The sequence below is a fragment of the Oryx dammah genome, unplaced genomic scaffold (genome assembly GCF_014754425.2).
Source record: "Oryx dammah isolate SB20612 unplaced genomic scaffold, SCBI_Odam_1.1 HiC_scaffold_2, whole genome shotgun sequence".
Lineage (NCBI taxonomy): Eukaryota > Metazoa > Chordata > Mammalia > Artiodactyla > Bovidae > Oryx > Oryx dammah.
In genome coordinates this window covers 156,712,585-156,739,779 of record NW_024070186.1, presented here as the reverse complement: position 1 = coordinate 156,739,779, position 27,195 = coordinate 156,712,585, and the positions used below count along the sequence as shown (strand labels likewise).

General features: G+C 36.4%; 1 protein-coding gene and 2 pseudogenes across 1 annotated transcript; 2 read left to right on the top strand and 1 right to left on the bottom strand.

The window, feature by feature from the left end:
* LOC120882208 overlaps positions 1 to 27,195 on the bottom strand; it is a 933,819-nt pseudogene that overhangs the window by 456,619 nt on the left and 450,005 nt on the right.
* LOC120859184 lies at positions 2,327 to 3,247 on the top strand (annotated as a pseudogene).
* LOC120854666 (putative olfactory receptor 4A4) lies at positions 23,959 to 24,876 on the top strand. The gene has a single exon (XM_040228881.1). It carries the CDS (start codon positions 23,959 to 23,961, stop codon positions 24,874 to 24,876), a length of 918 nt encoding a protein of 305 aa, XP_040084815.1.

Genomic DNA, 27,195 nt, shown 5'->3' with positions numbered 1-27,195 from the left:
CTTCTCCCCCCAATCGTTCCAGCATCAGAATATTTTGCAATGAGTCAACTTTTCACATGAGATGGCCAAAGTACTGGAGTTTCAGCTTTAGCATCATTCTTTCCAAACATCCAGGACTGATCTCATTTAGAATGAACTGGATGGATCTCCTTGCAGTCCAAGGGGCTCTCAAGAGTCTTCTCCAACATCACAGTTTAAAAGCATCAATTCTTCAGTGCTCAGCTTTCTTCACAGTCCAACTCTTACATCCATACATGAGTACTGGAAATGCCATAGCCTGACTAGATGGACCTTAGTTGGCAAAGTAATGTCTCTGCTTTTGAATATGCTATCTAGGTTGGTCATCACTTTCCTTCCAAGGAGTAAGCGTCTTTTAATTTGATGGCTGCAGTCACCATCTGCAGTGATTTTGGAGCCCCTCAAAATAAAATCTGACACTGTTTCCACTGTTTCCCCATCTATTTCCCATGAAGGGATGGGACCAGATGCCATGATCTTCGTTTTCTGAATGTTGAGCTATAAGCCAACTTTTTCACTCTCCTCTTTCACTTTCATCAAGAGGCTTTTTAATTCCTCTTCACTTTCTGCCATAAGGGTGGTGTCATCTGCATATCTGAGGTTATTGATATTTCTCCCTGGAATCTTGATTCCAGCTTGTGTTTCTTTCAGCCCAGCATTTCTCATGATGTCCTCTGCATAGAAGTTAAATAAGCAGGGTGACAATATACAGCCTTGACGTATTCCTTTTCCTATTTGGAACCAGTTTGTTGGTCCATATCCAGTTCTAACTGTTGTTTCCTGACCTGCATATAGATTTCTCAAGAAGTAGGTCAGGTGGTCTGGTATTCCCATCACTCTCAGAATTTTCCACAGTTTATTGTGATCCACACAGTCAAAGGCTTTGGCATAGTCAATAAAGCAGAAATAAATGTTTTTCTGCAACTCTCTTGCTTTTTTGATGATCCAGCCGATATTGGCACTTTGATCTCTGGTTCCTCTGCCTTTTCTAAAACCAGCTTGAACATCTGGAAGTTCACAGTTCATGTACTGCTGAAGCCTGTTTGGAAAATTTTGAGCATTACTTTGCTAGTGTGTGAGATGAGTGCAATTGTGCAGTAGTTTGGCCAATCTTTGGCATTGCCTTTATTTGGGATTGGAATGAAAACTGACCTTTTTCAGTCCTGTGGTCACTGCTGTGTTTTCCAAATTTGCTGGCATATTGAGTGCAGCACTTTCACAGCATCATCTTTCAAGATTTGAAATAGCTCCACTGGAATTCCATCACCTCCACTAGGTTTATTCATAATGATGCTTTCTAAGGCCTACTTGACTTCACATTCCAGGATGTCTGGCTCTAGGTGAGTGATCACACCATCGTGATTATCTGGGTCATGAAGATCTTTTTTGTACAGTTCTTCTGTGTATTCTTGCCACCTCTTCTTAATATCTTCTGCTTCTGGTTCCCTTGGTATCTCTGATTTTCTTGAAGAGATCTCTAGTCTTTTCCATTCTGTTGTTTTCCTCTATTTCTTTGCATTAATCGCTGAGGAAGGAACTTGTTATTCTTTGACCTCTGCATTCATATGCTTATATCTTTCCTTTTCTCCTTTGCTTTTCGCTTCCTTTCTTTTCACAGCTATTTGTAAGGCTTCCCCAGACAGCCATTTTGCTTTTTTGCATTTCTTTCCCATGGATATGGTCTTGATCCCTGTCTCCTATACAATGTCACGAACCTCCATCTATAGTTCATCAGGCACTCTATCTATCAGATCTTGCCCCTTTAATCTATTTCTCACTTCCACAGTATAATCATAAGGAATTTAATTTAGGTCATACCTGAATGGCCTGTTGGTTTTCCCTACTTTCTTCAATTTAAGTCTGAATTTTGTAATAAGGAGTTCATGATCTGAGCCACAGTCAGCTCTAGTCTTGTTTTTGGTGACTGTCTAGAGCTTCTCCATCTTTGGCTGCAAAGAATATAATCAATCTGATTTCAGTGTTGACCATCTGGTGATATCCATGTGCAGAGTCTTCTCTTGTGTTGTTGGAAAAGGGTTTTTGCTATGACCATACACATGGTTAAAATGGAATGAACAACAAAGATGAAACTTGCAATGTATTTAATTTTTTTTCCACTTTGTTTTGTAGATGAACTGCTTCAAACGTATAAACTCAGCTTCTGAAATGGCAACCTACTCCAGTATTCTTGCCTGGAGAATCCCATGGACAGAGGAGCCTGGCAGGCTACAGTCTATGGGGTCCCAAGAGTTGGACATGACTTAACGACTTAACTACTACTAACTTCTACAGCTCCTGTACAGACTAGATGGAACCGAGGAACAATATAACATATTTTGTCCTCCTGGGCTTCACACAGGAGCCAAAGGAACAGAAAGTTGTTTCTGTTATATTCTTGCTCTTCTACATTTTGCCTGTTGTGGGAAACTGTGACTATAACTGTCAGTATGACCCTGAAGTCACCAATCTACTTTTTTCTTGCTAGCTTATCATTTATGTATGCACTTATTCCTCTTCCACTTCTCCCATTTTAATTTTAGATCTGTTCCTCGGGGGAAATATCATATCTTTTAAATGTTTCATGACTCAGCTAGTCACAGAGCATTTTTTTGGTGGATCAGAGATTGCCATTCTGTTGGTCATGGCCTGTGACCACTATGTGGCCATCTGTAAGCCCTTGCATTACTTGGTTATTATGAAGCAGTGGGTGTGCGTTGTGCTGCAGATAATGTGCTATGTGCAAGGTTTTCTACATTCAGTAATTCATCTTAGCACTGTTTATGGGCTCTGACTTTGTAGCCCCAATGTCATTGATCATTTTATGCGTGACATGTTCCCCGTATTGAAACTCGTCTGTACTGACACTTGTGTCATTGGCATCTTAGTGGTGGCCAATGGAAGACTGACCTCTGCTATAGTGTTTCTGCTCTTACTTGTCTCCTATGGAGTCATCCTGCATTCTCTGAAGAACCTGGGACAGGAAGAGAGGTGGAAAGATTTCCAGACCTGTGGTTCCCATGTCAATGTGATTTTCTGCTTCTTTGTTCCCTGTATTTTCATGTATGGAAGACCTGCTAAGATCTTTCCCACTGACAAATCATTGAGTGTGTTTTATACAGCCATAACCCCCATGCTGAATCCATTAAACTACACTCTGAGAAACTCAGAGATGACAGATGCTATGAGGTTACTCTGGAGAAAAAAAAAAAAAAGGGAAATTAACTATTGAATAAGTTCATCATTTTGGCCAGATTCCCAAAGTTCAATATCTTCATAAATCTGATGCAAACTGTTTCTGTCTTTAAAGGATTTACAGTAATTATTATTGAAGAATAAACTATGTTAATTACAATAGTTTCCCTGGAAGAATATAAACTGTATAATGTCTGGTTTATCACTGTACCTGGAAAGATGGAATGTCTTTACAATAGGAAGTCAATAAGCAATATATTATGAAGTAATCAGCATTTTCATACTATTACAGTAATTACTAATTTTTTCATTTACTTTTACTACTTTTTCCTAATTTTGTTTCAGATCAGATTGCTCTTTTTAATTTCATTCATTTATTGTATTAAAATATTTAGTGATATGCTGATTAACCTCTGTATTCAACTTTATTTACCTTACATATTTAAATTTATTAGATAAATATTGAAGGTATGTTGAATAATAATAAATAGTAAAAGCAGAATATTTATAAAATGGAATAGTGCAGAATAAACCTCCACCCCATCTTAAACCAGTGTCTCCCAGTCCTTCCCAATTCAGTCTCTATACTCTGTGCCTGAGATTGTTTAAGCAATCATCTTTGCCAATACAAGCATATTTCAAATATACGTTGTGTTTATGCCTTTGTATGTAAATTTTGCACTTTACTGCTCAGTCTCAAGATCTTTGCATATCAGTCTATATAGATCTAGCTCATTCTCAGTTGTCTCATGCTTTTAACTTTATGACAAGACACTAACAATGAAGTATCCAGTCCTCTTTATATTTCCCCATATTTTTCTATAATAAATAATTCTGAAGTGAACTCTTTTTGTGATATTTAAAGTATGATTCCTAGCAGTGGAATCATGAGTCAATTGATGTATATATTTAAAATGGTGATGTGCACAGTTATTGCTTAAATGCCATCCATGAACTGAACCAAATTCATCACTCCTCTCATTTTGGAAAATAGCAGTCTAATTAGATATTAAACAACCAGTGCTTGATAAAAATTTATAATGTTTAAGAATCTAAAGAAAGGCATTGTTTCATTTGTATACTTTAACTGAAACTCGAATTTTCAGTATCCATTCCTTTGTTCAAAATGATTGGTATTCCTCTTTTGGAATTGCTTATTTAAAACTTTTATGTTTCACTTGATTGTCAGTCATTTTCCATTCTGATTATGATGATTTAATTATATAGTAGAGATATTATCATATTGATCATTTGTGTGGAATTATTTTTACAACTTGTGACTTGTTAATTTTTTATACTGTGCAAAATTTTTGGCCATGTAGAAACACTTAACATCTACCTAATCAAGTCTAACACAATTTTCTTTGGAGTTAACTTCTCGCATAGAAAGAATTTCCCTATTTCAGTGTCACCACAATATCTTCACATTCTTTCAACATTTAATTTTTTAAAATTTTATATTGTTTTATATTTTATGTTTAAACTTTTGAGCCACGTATATTGTGTTGTAAGGATTTAAGTTGGTAACACATTTTAATTATTTTTATGGCCATTTTTATAGCTGCATATAGGATTTTGTTTGCTATCCTGACATTGTACTCTGAATTATGACATATGGTTGTATTTTACTCAGGCTTCTATGATGTTCCATTGATCCCTTTATCCATTGATGTACCATTTAATACATGATATAATTGCATTTGATTTAAAATGCACATTGATACTTAATATGCCTGGGTTTCTTCATTGGTATTTCTTGTTGGAACTGTATCTATTTCTGCATATTTATATTTTTAAATTAAATTTCAATCAAGTTAGCAAAAAATAAGTTTACTTAGTGTTTTCTATAAGATTTGCTTTAGAAAGAGTTTATATCTTTAGAGAATTGAAGGTTTTAATCCAGTAACTAGGTAAGTCTTTCCACTTAACATTTCCTCTTTTGCATTCTTATAGATTTCATGTATTTATGTTAATTTTGTCCTTTTTAGCTTGCTTTTTATGCTAAGATTAAAAATAATCTTCTACCCTCTATTTTCCAAGTGTTCTTTCAATGTAGGGAATTTTTTGTCTTTACATAATGTAGAATTTTTTACATTTTTACATAATGTAGAATCTTCACAGTATATTAGTTATCTTTATTAGTCTAATTTCTGCAAGTATCGACAAAATACATACAGTTATGTAACTGTCAGGAAGCATTTAACAAGTGGCTTCCTGTATGCTGTTTTGGATCTGTCAGGAATTCTCTGCTCCTTATTAATTCCTGAATACTCAGGAATTAAGAAGAGAGGGAAGCCTCTCCCAGGCCCTGAAGAATCCCGACATTTCCTTCATTAGTTTTTCTACACAGTGATAAGTATCCTCTTCCTCCTTGTGAACCTTACCGTAAAAGTGATTGTTTACAAATCTCTGTCTTTAATATGGATTGCCTATGTTTTGTAAGTCTTGAATTTTAATCTTTATTTTTGTAAAGAATAACAAATTTGTAAGACAGTATATACACACACACCACGTTAATTAAAACACATTTGCTCCATCAGAACTCTGGTCCCTGTGTCTTTCTCTCTCTCTCTCTCTCTCCTCCTCCCTCTCTTTTTCAGGCTGATCCCCTGGAGTGCAGAGGCTCTCTGAGTTCACTTCCCTGCCTGGGCTTCTAAGACCCTCTTGAGAAGGTGCTCTGTGCCTTCACCCCATTGAGAGGGTGCCTGAGGCCTTCATGAACAGAGCAAGCCCTATGCAGGGGCTTTATTGGCTTTCTGTGTAAACCAAGGAATATCAGCCTCTTTCTCTCTCCTTTACTTTCTTATTGGTTGACTCCAGACCACCAGGTTCCAGTCCATTAAAGGACCTCAACAAGTGGCGCCCAGAACAGGGACCTGGTACATGTAGGCAGATTCTCAGATGGAGTGACCCCAGGGTCTATTGAGGCCAGTAAGTACTAAGACATGGGTAAAAAGGCTGGAAAGCCCCATCACTTTTCTACCTTACTTTATCACTTCTTTAAGTTCAGGGATCTAACGAAACGTATGCTGATTTTTTAGCTAGATTAGAAACTGCTATTTCCCATACTGTATTTGGAGAAGCCAAAAAGCAACTAGAGAAATTACTTGCTTATGATAGTTCAAATCAGGAATGTAAAAAAGTTATGGCTACAATTCGTGAGAAAGGGACTATTATTGATTATTTGAAGGCTTGCCGCAATCTAGGATTAAAAACTCAAAAGATGCAAATGGTAGCTGAAACAATAGCTGCTGTCTTAAGAAAGGGAAATAAAGGATGCTTTATATGTGGAAATAAGAACCATTTAAAAAGGGACGGCCCTAAGAAAGCTTAAAGAAAGAAACAAACAAACAAACAAAAAACTCCAAAAATCTGCTCTCGCTACCATAGAGAAATGCATTTGACCAAAGATTGTAAGTCTAAATCTGACACTGAAAGAAAACCTATTCTGGAAAACTCCAAGCACGAACACCCCAGGTCCCCTTCAACAAAAACCTGGGACAAATTCCATCTTTTACTTGAAACCCTCAACATCTGGCAGTGCTGCCATTGATATACCAGATTTATTTTTAGATAATATGAAGTTAATGAGCTCTATTTAAATTCAAATTCACGTGAACTGAAAAATATTATAATATATATATATAGTGTTTATTTAAATATAAATATAATTTAAAAATAATTGTTTGCTAATCTAAATAAGACATGTCTTAAGTCATCAACATTATATAATACTTTTATTATGCTTAGGTTTAAGGTAAACTAAATTTGTCAACAAAAAGGTAACTCTTTATATATATTTATATATAAATGAGATAAAAACTTTTAGATAAACCTTATTAAAAATTATTATATTTTAAATAGAATAATCTATTATTATAATCTAAAATAATCACTTAGGATTGGAATAACAAATTTGTGGAGCTGTACTAAACTAAATAATAAAAGTTTATTAAATAGCTAGGTTATTTCCAAATAAAGTAAGATTTTAAAACATTAATTACTAAACATTAACTTCCTCTAAAAACTAAAGAGATTTTAAACTATTAATAAATATATTGTATAATGTATAATATATTGATATATAAATATATATTTATATGTAATAAATATATATTATAATATGATATAATAAATATATTCACCAATCTATAAAATGCTAATACACAAGACACTTCATTGTTGCTAAAGAAAAGTAAGATATATGCTTTTAATAAAAAGATATAAGATATGACATACTCAGATATACATTCTACATTTTTCCTGGGGGCCACTGCTCATTTAACAAACAATACAATTATTAAAATAACTTGGAAGAATGACGAGTCTATTTGGAAAGAGCAGTGGCTCCTCACGAAAGAGAAATTACAGGTGGCTAAGGAACTTATAGATGCACAACTAGAATTAAAGCATATTGAGGAAACTTGTTCTCCTTGGAACTCTCCTAAATTTGTCATAGAAACGAAATCTAACAAATGGCATCTCCTAACAGACCTTAGAAAAGTTAATGCATCTATGAAACCTATGGGTTCATTACAACTAGGGTAAGATTGCTTTTTTAATATACCTTTGCACCCTTTGGACTGAGAGAGATTCACTTTCTCTCTCCCTTATCCTAATCATATTAGACCTCATAAATGGTACCAATAGGCTGTACTGCCACAAGAGATGATGAATTCCCCCACCATGTGTCAGTACTATGTAGCCAAAGCCCTTGAGCCTGTGAGAAAGCAGTTTCTTAACTTTCTTATTCACTATATGGATGATATATTGTTTTCAGCTCTATTTATCTTAAAAACTGAACACATGTTTGATATAGCTCAACTATGCTTTAAAAACTCTAGATTAATCATTGCCCCTGAAAAAATTCAAACCTCTACACCTTACCATTACTTGGGGTTCACTGTTAATAGGCAATGCATTACTCCCCAACTAACTCAGATCCGTACTGATAAATTATCAACCTTATATGATTTTCAAAAGCTCTTAGGTGATATTAATTGGATTAGACCTTCTTTAGACATTCCTAATTATTGACTGAATAACCTATTTAATACTTTAAAAGGAGATCCTGATTTAAATAGCCCTCGTTCACTTTCTCAAGAGGCATGAGAAGAACTCTGGTGCAAAATAAATTACAAAAACAATTTCTTACTCACATCAAAATAGATTTACCTCTAAAATTGTTTATACTGCCCTCTCCTCATTCTCCCACAGGACTCTTTGCCCAACAAGAACACCCAGTAGAATGGATCTTTACTCGTTTTAGGGGAATAAAGTCACATACACCCTACCTTGATTTAATTGCTCTAATCATTATCAATGGCAAAAATAGGACTAAAACTCTAATTGGCTCTGATCCTCATAAAATTGTAATACCTGTCAATAAATCTCAATTTGAGAATGCTTTACAAACTTCTACCGATTTCCAAATAGCTTTTCTAGAATATTTTGGAGAAATTTCATTATCCTCTGGTAAGCTGTGAAATTTCTTTAGAAATACAAAATTTATTATTTCTCACATTATCAGCTCACAGCCTATACCACAGGCTGAGGATTTTTATATAGATGGGACTAGAAACGCCAAAGCTTCATTCTGTTCTCTTAAGGAATATAAAGTCTTTTATACTAAATTTCATTCTGCTCAACAAAATGAATTATATGCTCTTATTTAAGCTATTTGCTTACATCCTTATCCCATTAATATAGTCTCTGACTCTATATATTTTGTTTTTGTATTAAAAAATATAGAAACCTCCAGTTTCCCAATAAACTCCAGTCAACCTATTATTCAACAACACTTTTTTGAACTACAATCTGTTGTTAAAAACCATAATTCTCCCATGTATATTACACATATTCGAACACATCCTTGTCTTCCAGGCCCAATGACTTGTGGTCATGAACAAGCTGATAAACTGGTTTCCTTTGCTACTCCGGAGGAACAGCATGCTCTGTTATATAACAATGCTGGCTCCCTACAACAGCTATAGAAAATCCCATACTGCCAGGCTAAAAAAATTATTAGTAATTGCTCTACTTATAGACCTCTACCCATCACACAAGGTATTAATCCTTGCAGTTTATAACCTAATGAACTATGACAAATGGATGTAACTCATTGCCCTGAACTTTCTCCATTTTCTTTCCTACATGTCTGTATAGACACAAATTCCTCTTTTATCTGGGCCACACCTCTTCACAGTGAGGCTACACAACATATTATACCCTACCTATATTTCTAGACACTTTAAACAATTTTTACAATCTTTTTCTATGATACATATTACAGGTATTCCTTATAATCCACAGACACAAGATATAGTCAAACAAACACATCACACACTAAAGTTACTAATAAAAAAATTAAAGAAGGGGGAATACACAGGTACACTACTGTCTTCCTTATGTAGAGCAGACTTGACTAGATTCTAACATATTTTCTAAACCTATAACTATTGTTAATACAGCTTTGTTTTAATTTTTTTTAACGTCTTCTTAAGATTCGACCCAAGGGGGCCCCCGACATTCAAAATGGAGATGAAACAAGAACCCCAGTAAGAAGAAATTCCAATATGGGCTATGTCTGCTCTAAAGAACTCCAGAAAGCACCACCCTCAGTGGCATCACCCCGATGATCTCATCACTTGGAGACAAATAAAAACCCTATTAATCAGGCTGAAAATTTGGTCTCTCAACAGGGATTGCCTCCAAGTCCTGAATGCATTCTCCTGGCAATACTCAGTCTTTTGACTTGTACCTCCCCCAGCTCGAGCTCTGGCTAATACCCAACCCCCCTCTATTACAGGTGGTCGAATGGACGGAGAGAGGACCAATCATTTCAACTAATGAAATGCATATGCTTTCCATACATATGCTTTCTCCCTAGTACATGAAAGAGCCCTCACACCCTGTGCAGGAAAGAAAACACATTTCTTTAGGCTATGAAGTCCTTCTCTTGTGCATGGGCCCAGCAAAAATGTGCATATATGTCAGCCGATAAACTTGGGCTTTCGTCCTGCCTCCAAAAGAAGACTTTCAGACATTGCTTGAATTATTTACTGCCTTTTCTTTGTCTGTAAACCATGTTTATACTACTGAGACTTTAGGGAAGTGTTAGGGAAAGAGTTAGGGAAAGAACAAAGAACATTATGCAAAGGGTTTACTTATAAAAACTTTACTTGTACTCCCATTCCTTGGGACAAATGTCAAACCAAATCAAGAAAATCAATGTTTGTGGCTAATCATACAATTGTTGATTGGGGACCCTATGGTATGTGGTGATCTGACTACTCAGATGATATTAACAGCACTGTGTGTGATAAGGAAGGTCACTGACACTACGATGGAACATTACTATGACAAAGGACTTCTTGAGTGGCTTGACCGTGGATTAGCCCCACCTCGTCCTAGGATCATCCTCAATAAACAGAGTGGGCCTGAACAATGGGCCATTTGGAAACTTGCTGTGAACACCAGAGTTCGGAAGAACTTGGAACTTGGACCGGACATTTCATAGGGACCAGTAGTGGTCATATTAACTATTTTTTCACTATAATCAGTCATATTTTATACAGGCCTGTGTCCCACTTCCTTTTGTTATAGTCATAGAAATTTGACAATTTGGTAAGACTTTTACATTCTGTAACTTGTATTAATTGCAAACTATATATTTGTATTAACTCCTCTATTTCTTTAAGCTACTCAATTTTGTGTTATTCCTGTTCAATTAAATCATAGTGCCTACAACTGAGGAACAAATTAAATTTCATTTACAAAATATACATGATAATGCCTCTCTGAATGTACAATTACTACAAAAGAAAATCTTTAAAACTTTTTCAAAAAATCTGCCCTCTTCCCCTAATTTGGAAACTTTAGCTGAACAAATTACCTGGGCTAGACCCACGAGGATGGTTTCAAAGTATTACCCACAGTACTGGGTCTGGAACTGTAACTTTGGTGATTATCTTGATAATTATATTTGTTGTTTACCATCACCTTTCTATAAGGTTGGTTAATACTAACCAAACTCATTTGGTCAAGATCTTTTTATTTTATTTTTTTAAACAAATATAATAAAATAGGGGGAATTGTTAGGAAGTATTTAACAGGAGGCTTCCTGTGTGCTGTTTTGGATCTGTCAGGAATTCTCTGCTCCTTATTAATTCCTGAATACTCAGGATTTAAGAGGAGAGGGAAGCCTCTCCCAGGAGCTGAAGAATCCAGGCATTTCCTTCATTAGTTTTTCTATACAGTGATAAGTATCTTCTTCCTCCTTGTGAACCTTATAGTAAAAGTAATTGTTTACAGATCTCTCTAATATGGATTGCCTATGTTTTGTAAGTCTTGAATTTTAATCTTTATTTTTGCAAAGAATAACAAATTTGTAAGACAGTATATACACACACACGATGTTAATTAAAACACCTTTGTTCCATCAGAGCTCTGGTCCCCGTGTCTTTCTTTCTCTCTCTCTCTCTCTGTCTCTCTCTCTCTCCCCCTTTATTTTTCAGGCTGATCCCCTGGAGCGCAGAAGCTCTCTGAGTTCACTTTCCTGCCTGGGCTTCTAAGACCCTCTTGAGAAGGTGCTCTGTGCCTTCACCCCATTGAGAGGGTGCCTGAGGCCTTCATGAACAAAGCAAGCCCCGTGCAGGGGCTTTATTGGGTTTCTGTGTAAACCAAGGAATATCAGCCTCTTTCTCTCTCCTTTACTTTCTTATCAGTCGACTCCAGACCACCAGGTTCCAGTCCATTAAAGGACCTCAACATGTAACTACCATCAGAGTCAAAATGAAGAATGTTTCATCACCAAAAATAATTCTCCCTGTGCCTTTATATTCACCTCCTCGCTTCACACCCAGGTCCTGGCAAACACTGATCCATTCCTATTCCTATAGTCTTGTTATTTTCTAGAATGTTATATAGTTTCTTTTTTCCAACCAACTTTACTGAGGTATAGTTGACAAATTGAAATGATAAATGTTTAAGATGTACAATAGGATGAATTAATATACATATACATTGTGAAATGATTACCATAAATAACCTAATTAATACATTCATCATCTCAAAAAGTCACGGTTTTCTTTCTTTCTTTTTTTGTTAAGAATCCTAAAATCTATATTCAGCATATTTCAAGAACACAGTACTATATTATTAACTATTGCTGCCATATATATTGGGCTTCCCTGGTGACTCAGACGGTAAAGAATCTGCCTGCAATGCAGGAGATGTGGGCTTGATTCCTGAGTCTGCAAGTTCCCCGCTGGAAAAGGGAATGGCAACCCACTCCACTATTCTTGCCTAGAGTATTCCATGGACAGAAGAGTCTGGTGGGCTACAGTCCATGAAGTCACAAAGAGTCAGACATGACTGAGAGACTAACAATTTCACCATGTAAGTTAAATCTCCAGAACTTAGTCATCTCATAACTGGTTGTTTATAGCCTTTGAACAGCATTTTACCAATTATCCCACTCTCCAGCCCCTGACAATCTACACTATTTTCTGCTTCCATGAATTTGACTTTTGAAATTCCACACACAGGTGAGATAATATAGTTTGGGTCTTTTTTGTGTTTGGCTTATTTCTCATAATATCTTCCAGGTTCATCCATATTCTCAAATATATCATTTTCTTCTTTTCTATGGCTTAATAATCATTCTACGTATGTCTTCTTTGTCTACTTATTTGTTGACAGATATTTAGAATTTTTCATATTTCGGCTATTGTGAATAATATTTCAGTTAACATGGGAGCACCACTATCTAGTCACAATATTTACTCATTTCCTATGGATGTATATGCAGGAGTGAAATTGCTGGATCATACAGTAGCTCTACTTTATTTTAGGAACCTGCATATGTTTCCATAGTCAGTTCAGCTGCATTCAGTCACTCAGTCATCCCCGACTGTTTGCAGTCCCATGGAGGGCAGCACGCCAGGCTTCCCTGTCCATCACTAACTCCTGAAGCTTGCTCAAACTCATGTCCATCAAGTCGGTGATGCTATCCAACCATCTCACCCTCTATCATCCCCTTCTCCTCCTGGTTTCAATCTTTCCCAACATCAGGGTCTTTTCTAGTGAGTCAGTTCTTCGCATCAGGTGGTCATAGTATTGGAGCTTCAGCTTCAGCACCAGTCCTTTCAATGAATATTCAGAACTGATTTCCTTTATGATTGACTGGTTTATTTTCATAGTGGTTGCATCAACTTATAGTCCCACGTTCAGTGTAAAAGGGCTCCAAATTTTGCACATCCTCACTGACATTCCTTTTTTATAAGAACATTAATTTTATTATTTAAGGAACAGCCCTCATGATCTAATCATCCTGCAAATGCTCCACTTCCTAAAACTATCATATTGAACAATTGGAATTCAAGTTGTGAATTTGGGAACAAAATATTCAAACTACAGCTTAGATGCAATTTCATTCTTTTGCATATGGATAGCCAGTTTTCCCAAGGCAATATGCATCCTTTCTCCATAATGTATTCTTGGTCCTATTTTGAAAGATAAGTTGATTGTATATGAATGGGGTTATTTCTGAGCTTTCTGTTCTGTTCACTGGTCTATATGTCTGTTTTCATGAGACGCTATACTCGTTTGATTACTATATTCACCTAATGTATTTTGAAACCAGAAACTGTGATGTCCCTAGATTTAATTTTCTTTCTCAAAATCACTTTTGCTATTTTGGTTCTTATGTGATTTCATAGGAATAGTATGATTACTTTTATATTTATTTGAAAAAGATGTCCTTTTCATTATTGGGGATTGGAATGCAAAAGTAGGAAGTCAACAGATACCCAGAATAACAGGCAAGTTTAGCCTTGGAGTATACAACAAAGCAGGGCAAAGTCTCACAGAGTTCTGTTAAGAAAGCATGCTGGTCACGGCAAACACCTACTTCCAACAACACAAGAGATGACTCTACACTTGGACATCACCAGATGGTCAATACTGAAAATAAACTGATTATATTATTTGCAGTCAAAGATGGAGAAACCCTATATAGTAAGCAAAAACAAGACCTGAAGTGAACTATGCCTCAGATCATGAGATGCTGATTGCAAAATTCAGGCTTAAGCTGAAGAAAGTAGGGAAAACCACTCGGCCATTCAGGTATGACCTAAATGAAATTATTTATGATTATATCATGGAGGTGATGAATAGATTCAAGGCATTAGGTCTGGTAGACAAGGTGTTAGAACAATTATGGACATAAGTTTTCAATGTACAGGAAGCAGCAGCCTAAACCATCCCAAACAAACAAAGAAAAAAAATGCAAGAAGGCAAAGTGGTTGTCTGAGGAGTCTTTGCAAATAACTCATGAAAGAAGAGAAGTGAAAAGCAAGGGAGAAAGGCAAAGATATTGCAGATCCAGAGAGTAGCAAGGAGTGATGAGATGACCTTCTTAAATGAACAATGCAAAGAAACAGAGAAAAACAATAGAATGAATAAGACTAGAGGTCTCTTAAAGAAAACTGAGGCTATCAATGAAACTTCCCATGAAAGGATTGACATAATAAAGGACAGAAATGGTGAGGACTTAGAAGAAGCATAACAGATTAAGAAAAGGTGGCAAGACTATACAGAATAACTATATAAGAATGGTATTAATGACCTGGATAACCATGATGGTGTGGCCACTCACTTACACCCAGACATCATAGAGTGTGAAGGCAAGAGGGCCTTAGGAAATTTTTTTTTGCAAACAGATCTAGTGGAAGTAATGGAATTTAAGCTGAACTATTTAAAATCCTAAAAGTTGATGCTGTGAAATGTTGCACTCAATATGCCAGCAAATTTGGAAAACTCATCAGTGGCCACAGGACTGGAAAAATTCAGTTTTCATCCCAGTTCCAAAGAAGGGAACTGCCAAAGAATCTTCAAACTACTGTACAATTGTGCTCATTTCACATGCTAGTAAGGTTGTGCTCAAAAACCTTCAAGCTAGACTTCAGTAGTACATGAACTGAACATTTCTATATGTAGGAACTGCCTTTTGAAGAGGCAGAGGAACCAGAGATCAAATTAGCAACATTTGCTGAATCATGGAAAAAGCAAAGGGGTTTCAGAAATCCATCTACTTCTGCTTCACTGACTGTACTAAAGTCTTTGACTGTGTGGACCACAATAAATTGTGGAAAATTCTTGAAGGGATGGGGATACCAGATTGCCTTACCTGTTCTCTGAGAAACCTGTATGTAAAGAAGCAATCATTAGAACCAGTCATGGAACAATGGACTGTTTCAAAGTTGGGAAAGGAGTATGTCAAAGCTGTGTATCATCACTCTGTTTATTTAACTTCGATGAGGAGAACATCATATGGAATGTCAGGCTGAATGAATCACTAGCTGGAATCAAGATTGTCAGGATATATATCAACAATCTCAGATATGCAGATGATAGCACTCTAACGACAGAAAGTGAAGAGGAACTAAAGAGCCTCTTGAAGAGGGTGAAAGAGAAGAGTGTAAAAACTGGGGTGATGCTCAGTGTGAAAAGAAACGAAGATCATGGTATCTGGTCCCATCTAGTGTTAGCCACTCAGGCAAGTCTGACTCTTTACGACCCCATGGACTGTAGCCCACCAGTATCTTCTCTCCATGGACTTCTCCAGGCAAGAATACCAGAGTGGGTTGCTATTTCCTTCTCCAGAGAAAGAAACTAAGGTCATGGCCTCTGATCCCATTACTTCATGGCAAATAGAAGGGAAAAAGTGGAAGCACTGTCAGATTTTACTTTCTTGGGCTCCAAAAACATTGTAGACAGTGGCTGCAGCCATGAAATTAAAATATATTTGCTCCTTGGAAGGAAAACTATGACAAACCTAAGCATTATATTGAAAAGCAGAGACATTGCCCACCAAGGTTCAAATAGTCAAAGCTATGGTTTTTCTAGTTGTCATAAATTATAATAGTTGGCCTGGAAAGAAGGCTGAGCACTGAAGGATTGATTATTTCAAATCATGTTACTGAAGAAGTCTTTTGAGAGTCCTTTGGACTGCAAGGAGTTGAAACCAGTAAATCCTAAAGGAAACCCTGAATATTCTTTGGAGGAACTGTTGTTGGAGTTGAACCTCCAATATTTTGGCCACCTGATGCAAAGAGCCAACACATTGGAAAAGTCCCTGATGCTGGGAATGACTGAAGGCAAGAGGGGAATTGGGGAACAAAGGATGAGATTGTTAGATAGCATCACAGACTCAATGGCTATGAATTTGAGAAAACTCCAAGAGACAGTTTAAGACAAAGGGCCCTGATATGCAATAGTCCTTGGGGTTACAAAGAGTTGATTATGACTTGGAGATTGAACAACAAGAACAATTGAATCTGTAGATTGATTTAAGTGATGTGAACTTTTTTATGATATTTACTCTTCCATTGATGAACTCAGGATACCTTTCCATTAATTTGTGTCTTGAATTTAATTTATGTATTTCATATAATTCAGTTCAGTTCAGTTAAGTTGCTCAGTTGTGTCCAACTCTGTGACCACATGGACTGCAGCATGCCAGGATTCCCTGTCCATTACCATCCCAGAGCTTGTTCAAACTCATGACCATCAAGTCGGTGATGTCATCCAATCATCTTTTCCTCTGTCATCCACTTCTCCTCCTGCCTTCAATCTTGCCCAGCATCAGGGTCTTTTCCAGTGAGAGTTCTTCCCATCAGTTGGTCAAAGTATTGGAGCTTCAGCTTCAGCATCAGTCCTACCAATGAATATTCAGAACTGATTTCCTTTTTTTTTTTGCTTTTGCTTTTGCTCCATCCCTTCATTCTTTCTGGAGTTATTTCTCCACTGATCTCCAGTAGCATATTGGGCACCTAATGACCTGGGGAGTTCCTCTTTTGGTATCCTATCATTTTGCCTTTTCCTACTGTTCATGGGGTTCTCAAGGCAAGAATACTGAAGTGGCTTGCCATTCCCGTCTCCAGTGGACCACATTCTGTCAGGCCTCTCCACCATGACCCGCTCATCTTGGGTTGCCCCGCAGGCATGGCTTGGTTTCATTGAGTTTGACAAGGCTGTGGTCCTAGTGTGATTAGATTGACTAGTGTTCTGTGAGTATGGTTTCAGTGTGTCTGCCCTCTGATGCCCTGTTGCAACACTTACCATCTTACTTGGATTCTCCAAGCCAGACTTCAGCAATACGTGAATTGTGAACTCCCTGATGTTCAAGCTGGTTTTAGAAAAGGCAGAGGAACCAGAGATCAAATTGCCAACATCTGCTGGATCATGGAAAAAGCAAGAGAGTTCCAGGAAAACATCTATTTCTGCTTTATTGACTATACCAAAGCCTTTGACTGTGTGGATCACAATAAACTCTGGAAAATTCTGAAAGAGATGGGAATACCAGACCACCTGACCTGCCTCTTGAGAAATCTGTATGCAGGTCAGGAAGCAACAGTTAGACCTGGACATGGAACAACAGACTGGTTCCAAATAGGAAAATGAGTACCTTAAGGCTGTATATTGTCACCCTGCTTATTTAACTTCTATGCAGAGTACATCATGAGAAATGCTGGACTGGAAGAAACACAAGCTGGAATAAAGATTGCTGGGAGAAATATCAATAACCTCAGATATGCAGATGACACCACCCTTGTGGCAGAAAGTGAAGAGGAGCTAAAAAGCCTCTTGATGAAAGTGAAAGAGGAGAGTGAAAAAGTTGGCTTAAAGCTCAACATTCAGAAAACGAAGATCATGGCATCTGGTCCCATCACTTCATGGGAAATAGATGGGGAAACAGGGGAAACAGTGTCAAACTTTATTTTTTTGGGCTCCAAAATCACTGCAGATGGTGACTGCAGCCATTAAATTAAAAGACACTTACTCCTTGGAAGAAAAGTTATGACCAACCTAGATAGCATATTCAAAAGCAGAGACATTACTTTGCCTACTAAGGTCCGTCTAGTCAAGGCTATGGTTTTTCCAGTAGTCATGTATGGATGTGAGAGTTGGACTGTGAAGAAGGCTGAGCGCTGAAGAATTGATGCGTTTGAACCATAGTGTTGGAGAAGACTTTTGAGAGTCCCTTGGACTGCAAGGAGATCCAACCAATCCATTCTGAAGGAGATCGACCCTGGGATTTCTTTGGAAGGAATGATACTAAAGCTTAACCTCCAGTACTTTGGCCACCTCATGCGAAGAGTTGACTCATTGGAAAAGACTCTGATGCTGGGAGGGATTGGGGGCAGGAGGAGAAGGGGACGACCGAGGATGAGATGGCTGGATGCTATCATGGACTCGATGGACATGAGTCTGAGTGAACTCCAGGAGATGGTGATGGACAGGGAGGCCTGGCATGCTGTGATTCATGGGGTTGCAAACAGTCGGACATGACTGAGCGACTAAACTGAACTGAACTGATTTCCTTTAGGATAGACTCATTGGACCTCCTTGCAGTCCAAGCGATTCTCAAGGGTCTTCTCCAACATCACAGTTCAAAATCATCAGTACTTTGGTGCTCAGATTTCTTTATAGTCCAACTCTCACATCCATACATGACTATTGGCAAAACCCATAACTTCGACTAAACAGACCTTTTTTGGCAAAGTAATGTCTCTGCTTTTTAGTATGCTGTCCAGGTTTGTCATAGTTTGTCTCCTAAGGAGGAAGTGTCTTATAATTTCATGGCTGCAGTCACCATTAGCAGTGATATTTGAGCCCAAGAAAATTACTCTGTCACTGTTTCCATTGTTCCCCCATTTTGAATGTTATGTTTTAAGCCAGTTATTCCACTCTCTTCTTTCATTTTCATCAAAAGCCTCTTTAGTTCTTCTTTTTTTGCTGTAAGTGTGGTTTCATCTGCGTATCTGAGGTTATTGATATTTCTCCTGGCAATCTTGATTCCAGCTTGTGTTTCACACAGTCCAGCATTTCACATGAAATACCCTGCATACAACTAAGTTGACCATATACAGACTTAACGTACTCCTTTCCCAATTTGGAACCAACCTATTGTTCCATGTCCAGTTCTAACTGTTGCTTCCTGACCTGCATACAGATTTCTCAGGAGATAGATAAGGTGGGCTGGTATTCCAACCTCTTTAAGAAGTTTCCACAGTTTTTTTTTTTGTTGTTGTTCATATAATTGTCAGTTTACAAATCTTTCACCTTCTTGGTTAAATTTGTTTTTTAATACAAATGTATTTATTTTAATTGGAGCCTAATTACTTTACAATATTGTATTGGTTTTGTCATACATCAACATGAATCTGTCATGGGTGCACACATGTTCCCTATCCTGAACCCCCCTCCCACCTTCCTCCTCATACCATCCCTCTTGGTCATCCCAGTGCACCAGCCCCGAGCATCCTGTACCATGCATAGAACCTAGACTGGCGATTCATTTCACATATGATATTATATATGTTTCAATGCCATTCTCCCAAATCATCCCACCCTCACCCTCTCCCACAGAGTCCAAAAGATTTTTCTAGATATCTGTGTCTCTTTTGCTGTCTCACATATAAGGTTATCAATACCATTTTTCTAAATTCCATATATATGCGTTAGTGTACTGTATTGGTGTTTTTCTTCCTGGCTTATTTCACTCTGTATAATAGACTCCAGTTTCATCCACCTCATTAGAACCGATTCAAATGTGTTATTTTTAATGGCTGAGTAATACTATTGTGTATATGTACCACAGTTTTCTTATCCATTTGTCTGCTGATGGACATCTCGATTGCTTCTGCACAACAAAGGAAACTATAAGCAAGGTGAAAAGACAGCCTTCAGAATGGGAGAAAATAATAGCAAATGAAGCAATTGACAAAGAATTAATCTCAAAAATATACAAGAAACTCCTGCAGCTCAATTCCAGAAAAATAAACGACCCAATCAAAAAATGGGCCAAAGAACTAAACAGACATTTCTTCAAAGAAGACATACAGATGGCTAACAAACACATGAAAAGATGCTCAACATCAGTCATTATCAGAGAAATGCAAATCAAAACCACAATGAGGTACCATTTCACGCCAGTCAGAATGGCTGCTATCCAAAAGTCTACAAGCAATAAATGCTGGAGAGGATGTGGAGAAAATGGAACCTTCTTTCACTGTTGGTGGGAATGCAAACTAGTTCAGCCACTATGGAGAATAGTGTGGCAATTTTTTAAAAAACTGGAAATAGAACTGCCATATGACCCAGTAATTCCACTGCCGGACATACACACTGAGGAAATCAGAATTGAAAGAGACACTTGTACCCCAATGTTCATCACAGTATTGTTTATAATAAATTTATTCTTATGTATTTTATTCTTACTATTGCTATTAGAAATAAGATTAATATCTTAATTTCTTTTTTGGATAGTTCATTATTCATACATGTAAATGCAACTAAATTTTCTATATTGACTTTGTATCCTGCAACCTTGTTTGTATATTTTTTATTAGTTTTAACTGTTTTGGTGAATTTCCTGCATTTTCTATTATAAGATTTTGTCGACCATACAACCCTTTAATTTGACTTCTTCTTGGTACCATGCATCAGATATTTATGCATATTATTTTATCTATGAATAGTTCACTCATTTATTAGTAAATAGTATTCCATTTCAAGCATGTATCCCAGTTTGTTTTTCCCTTTCTCAATTAAGAGTTATTTTGGTTATTTTCAACTATTTGAAACCATGACTAGAACTCTTATAAATATGCTTGTATAGTCACTGAATAATAAGGATACAGTGAAGAAAAAATATGACAATTATTTTCAAGTCACTATATGTCAGGGGAAGCTGACAATGATCACTGAGAGATGGTAAACGAACAATTTGATTTCTCTCTAGGAGTTTTCTGGTTGACTATTTTTTAAAGAATTTCCATGTTGTGAAACAGAGAGCTGTACCATCAAAAATCCTGGTCCAGTCTCTCAGTTGAGGAGATGAAGTTGAGTGTCTTCATCTAAAACAGAATTCTGAGAGTAGAATACTGAAGATTGTCAACCTATTCTCCTGAAAACATCAATACTTTGACCACCTGATGTGAAGAACCCACTCATTGGAAAAGACCCTGATGCTGGGAAAAATCGAAGGTAAGAGATAGGGACAATAGAGGATGAGATGGTTGGATGGCATAACTGACATGGACATCAGTTTGAACAAGCTCTGGGAGTTGGTGGTTGACAGGGAAACCTAGAGTACTGCAGTCCATGGGGTTGCAAAGAGTCAGACACAACTGAGGAACTGAACTCATGGAGAGAAAGAGAGAGAGAGCAAAAGAGAGATAAGGGAGACAGAGAGAGAGAGAGAGAGACTGACAAAGAGAATGACTGAGAACTAAATTGTAACCTGGGGTTTAATTTATAAACAATCAGAAACTTTTATTTTTATTATATGCTTCTTGTTTAATGGTAACATATAATGCATTGTATGTATGTATAGACTTAAGTCTTTTGAACTGTATTGCAATTAGGACACAGAATAGTATATTCTCTACCTTGGGGAAGGCTCATGAGCACTTTGAGATGAAAGGGATAATAGTCCCCCACATTTCTATTTCCCCAATTCCATATTAACATAGACTCCCTCAACTTGCCTATCTGAAGCTATGTTGACAAACTATGTGAAAAAAAATCTATCTACATTTAAAACAAGATTTAAATGACTTCTTCTGATATTGTCATCCATTATCTTCTGCATTTCAAGTCAGATATGATTTTCAAAGACAAAGCTTAAACTTGACTAGTTTTGCCTATTTTTTAAGTCATTTTTTTTAAAAAGTTTACATATTTTTGCAGAGATGGACGGCTCTCTCTTGGTGAAATGACATCAAGCTGTTTTTTATAGCTTTTCCCCAAGAGGACAGGGCTCTTTAAGTCCTGTTCTACATTCTGATTACACTGGTGGCATCTCTGGAGGTAAAGAGTGCACCATCAAAATCATGTTTAAGGTCCCAGTGAATTTAATTAGACAAGACTTATCCTTGGAGATGCACCAATTGAATAACTCAATAATATGTGCCCTATTTCAAATATAGATAAGGTATTTATGGGCCTTTTTCCTCACCTCACATGACAGACTTTTGAAAATTTAAATAGTGGGCTCAAATCATACGATGTATGTATTATGAAATTATTCTCCATTCTTCAGAAAACCCCAAGTTCAACAATGAAGAAAGCATTTTAAAATTAATTAAGAATTGATATGCTATTCAGATTATTTCACTATTTCTCTTTGATTGGTATAAAATATTGTACAGCAAAATTTTTATTTAAACAATTTGTAAATAATTTCCAGTTTTATCTCTAATAAAAATGTTGATTTCACATTTGTTGGTGTTTGAGACAAATTCTGCCAACAACAAATATTTTGGGTCTCTATTCAACAATCAAGTTCTTTGGGTAATAGGACATTCACAATCATTTTGAAAAGCCAAGCAATTTGAAAGATAATTCTTTTCTGAATGACTGAGATGAGTTGATTTCTTGCTAACATGGAAAGAGTTGACCACATGAAAACGGTACAAAGCAGAGTGATGATGCATGCATGTGGCTCTTTGTGTTCACAGAGTTGGCATCAATTATGACAAAAAGGAGAAAACATCAGAGCCCAGAACAGGGATCGAATGGCTGTCTTCTTATGCAGGTAACCCAATAACTGTGTTTGTAGACAAGGTTCTGCACTAGGTTTTCTATTTTCAAGAATATATTGGTGTTGTGACAATTTAGACTAGTAAGAGTTTTATTTGGTGATTTTCATAATCAGCCCTGTTAGAAATCTAGTTTAGTTGTGATTACTAGAATATGTCACAGTTAATTCTGTTTTGTAAAATTCTTTTTAGATATTTTTACCTTCTAATGCTCTGGACTAAATTACTTTCTCTAACATGAAGTTTCCTTAGAAATTAAATTCAAGTGTAATTATTTGGGGATATCTTCATGAGGAGATATCTGTAAACCTGATGATAGTTCAATTACTATATTCTACATTGTTTGCTAAACTGCTTAAAATTAAAAGATGATGTAGCATCTGCAGACCTTGATTCAGTGGTATTTCAAAACTCAAGATGATACTGTAGCCAGCAAGATATTACTTCAATTCCTACTTTTCTCTTCACAAGTAAGTTTCAGAATTCCTTTATGTGTGTTGGCCACTTAGATGCATTATTCCTTTAAATATATGTTTACATTTTAATTTACACTTTTACTTGCAAACTGCTTAGAGATAATTATGTTTTATGTATTAAATCTATGTTTATTCCATACAATGTGAATCTTTTTCCAATTTATTTTGTCAACTGGTACTATTGTATCTTTTCCTAAATCCTTAAAAGAAATCTGAAATTCTCAAATGTATCTATCTGAAATTCCAATGACTGGCTAAGATTCTTCCTCTGCTAGAATTGAGGAAATTTTAAAAAAAAATTGCTTTACTTTTTTATTAAAACTTTAATTAACATTTATTTTTATACAACATATTAATGAAATATACAACTTTATCGACTTCTAAATGGAAGGAGACTGTAGCAACTTATTTACTTAATAATGTGTTCTTTTCTCACATATGTATTTTAATTACTTGCTGCTCTTTAAGACTTTTGAGGTTCAGGGCAATATATTACTCAGCATTCTATTACAATATCTGGAAGTATTGGCTCATAATAAACTATAATTCTCATTGATTAATTATATGAGTAAAGTATCTTAAGACTTCAGGATTCACTAATAACAATTATATTTACAGGTAATTTTGACCTGAACTCTGAAATAATGCAGGCAGAAGCACCAATGGAACAAAGGAACAATGTAACTGAATTTGTCCTTTTGGGGCTCACTCAAAGCATCCAGGGCCAGAAAATATTATTTGTCATGTTCTTGTTCATTTATATCGTGACCATGGTGGGCAACCTACTTATTGTCCTGACTGTGGTGGTCAGTCCAATCCTGGATACCCCTATGTACTTCTTTCTTGGCTGCTTATCATTTATGGATGCTATTTATTCTACTACAGTCACACCAAATATGATTATAGACTTACTATATGGAAGGAAAACCATTTCCTTCCAGGCTTGCATGACCCAGCTTTTTATATGGCACTTTTTTGGTGGTGCTGATATATTCCTCCTGGTGGTCATGGCCTATGACCGCTATGTGGCCATCTGCAAACCCTTGCATTATTTGACCATCATGAATAAGCGAGTGTGTGTTCTGTTGCTGTTGTTGACCTGGATTGGTGGGTTTTTACATGGTGTATTTAATCCTCTCTTTGTCTACAACCTTCCCTTCTGTGGCCCCAATGTCACTGACCACTTTATGTGTGACATGTACCCCTTGTTAAAACTTGCTTGCACTGACACCCAGGTTACTGCCATTACAGTACTTACCAATGATGGGGCAATATGTGTGATCATCTTTTCTCTCTTACTCATCTCCTATGGGGTCATTCTGCGCTCCCTGAAGAATCGTGGTCAGGTAGGGAGGTGCAAAGCCTTGTCCACCTGTGGCTCCCAAATTACTGTGGTGGTTCTCTTCTTTGTGCCCTGTATTTTTATGTATATGAGAACTCCTTCTACCTTGTCCGTTGATAAATCCTTGACTCTGTTTTACAGCATTATCACCCCTATGTTGAACCCACTCATCTATACTCTGAGAAATGGCGAGATGAAAAATGCCATGAAAAAGCTCTGGACCACAAAAAGAAAATGAGGCAGCAGGAAAATGTATCACCTATTTTCAATAAATAATTGCTTTTAACAGGAAAGTCTTGTGTGATTATTTAGGTGGCTCAGACGGTAAAATGTCTGCCTACAGTGCGGGAGACCTGGGTTCAATCCATGGGTCGGGAAGATCTCCTGGAAAAGGGAATGGCAACCCATTCTAGTAATCTTGCCCCCACCCAAAAAAAGGGGGCTCAAAGAAATATTAAATTACTACTCAGGGTTAATACCTTGGCCATGATGAAATCATTTATTATGTGAACACTTCCAATGATCAAAATACACTTTTAAGGATTTTCATAATTTCCTAGTTCAAAGTACATATTTTGTTTCAAATACACTTTTAAGATTGTCACATTTTCTTATGAAAATATGTACAGTTTAGAGGTATAAAGTATCTCTATAACTATAAATGTATGTGCTATATATGAGTTAAGGTATAGTTTATACTGTAAATTTATTTTAGTTGGTGTAAAGTTTTCTCAAGTTTCTCTCAAATAATATAATTTTTATTATGATTCATTACATTTTTCAGAAAAATAATAGTAATATGACATAGAAATTTTGTTCACTCCTCTGCACACTAAGACAGCCTATATTAATTTTGAAGTATCTATCTTAGTTTTATAATTACAATATACCTTGCATATATTATTTTTTGATATTGCTTAGCTTGTTAACACTGAAGTAGAATGGTGATTCAGAGCTATAAGTATTAAATGTAAGGAAGCCAAATTTATAAAAATAAGTAAACAAAATATAAATGCAAAAATATAACCAAATCTTAATCATACTCCTAATTGCATAATCCTATATCCTCAAAAAGACCAGGTATAAGTTGCATTTTCATAAAAGTGATTCATTAAATGCAAATTAAAACCACAATGAGGTACCATCTCATGCCAGTCAGGATGGCTGTTATCAAGAAGTCTGTAAACAGTAAATGCTGGAAAGGGTGTGGAGAAAAAGGAACCCTCTTACACTGTTGGTGAGAATGTAAACTAGTACAACCACTATGGAGAACAGTGTGGAGATTCCTTAAACAACTGGAAATAGTACTGCCATATGACCCAGCAATCTCACTGCTGGGCATACACACTGAGGAAAGCAGAACTGAAAGAGACACGTGTACCCCAATGTTCATTGCAGTACTATTTACAATAGCTAGGACATGGAAGCAACCTAGATGTCCATTGGCAGATGAATGGACAAACACTGAGATGACCCAGAGGGATGGTATGGCGAGGGAGGAGGGAGAGGGGTTCAGGATGGAGAACACGTGTATATCTGTGGTGGATTCATGTTGATATATGGCAAAACCAATACACTATTGTAAAGTAATTAACCTCCAATTAAAATAAATTAATAAAAAAAAAGAAAGCTGTGGTACATATATACTATGGAACATTACTCAGCCATTAAAAAGAATGCATTTGAATCAGTTCTAATGAGGTGGATGAAACTGGAGCCTATTATACAGAACGAAGTAAGTCAGAAAGAAAACCACCAATACAGTATATTAACGCATATATATATGTGGAATTTAGAAAGATGGTAATGATGACCGTATATGCAAGATAGCAAAAGAGACACAGATGTAAATAACAGACTGTTGGACTCTGTGAGAAAAGGTGAGGGTGGGATGACTTTAGAGAATAGCATTGAAACATGTATATTACCATATGTGAAATAGATTGCCAGTCCAGGTTCAATGCATGAGACAGGGTGCTCAGGGCTGGTGCACTGGGATGACCCTGAGGGATGGAATGGGGAGGGAAGTGGACACGGGGTTCAGGATGGGGAACACATGTCCACCCATTGCTGATTCATGTGAATGTATGGCAAAAACCACCACAATAGTGTAAAGTAATTAGTCTCCAATTAAAATAAATAAATAAATAAAAAGAAAAAAAGTGATTCATTAATTTTTCAGATAGTTTAGGATATCTGGTGATAACTCTGCTGTTTTTCAGTATTCCCATCATCATTTTTTTTTTCCTTGTCGTTTTCCATAGCCTTCTAGAGACACCCAAGTTAAATCTTTCATATTTAAATTTAGCATAATCCATGAGCTTCGGACATGAAGTACACAACTCAATACTAGATATTTTGGTGATGCATTTTTTAATAAAGATGCTTACAATATATGCCATTCTTATCTCCCTTATTATTAAAATGCAGGTTACTAAGATATAAAAAGGCCAGAATATATTGATTTATTTCACAGAGACATTATTCATAAAATCCTCTTTCTCTCTAAATCAGGCTTGAAATAAATATTTGCTTTTTTGTTGTTTTGTTTCTAAGT

Excerpts from the sequence above, each read along its gene's own strand:
- LOC120854666 (XM_040228881.1), top strand. The coding sequence starts at position 23,959 with ATGGAACAAAGGAACAATGTAACTGAATTTGTCCTTTTGGGGCTCACT.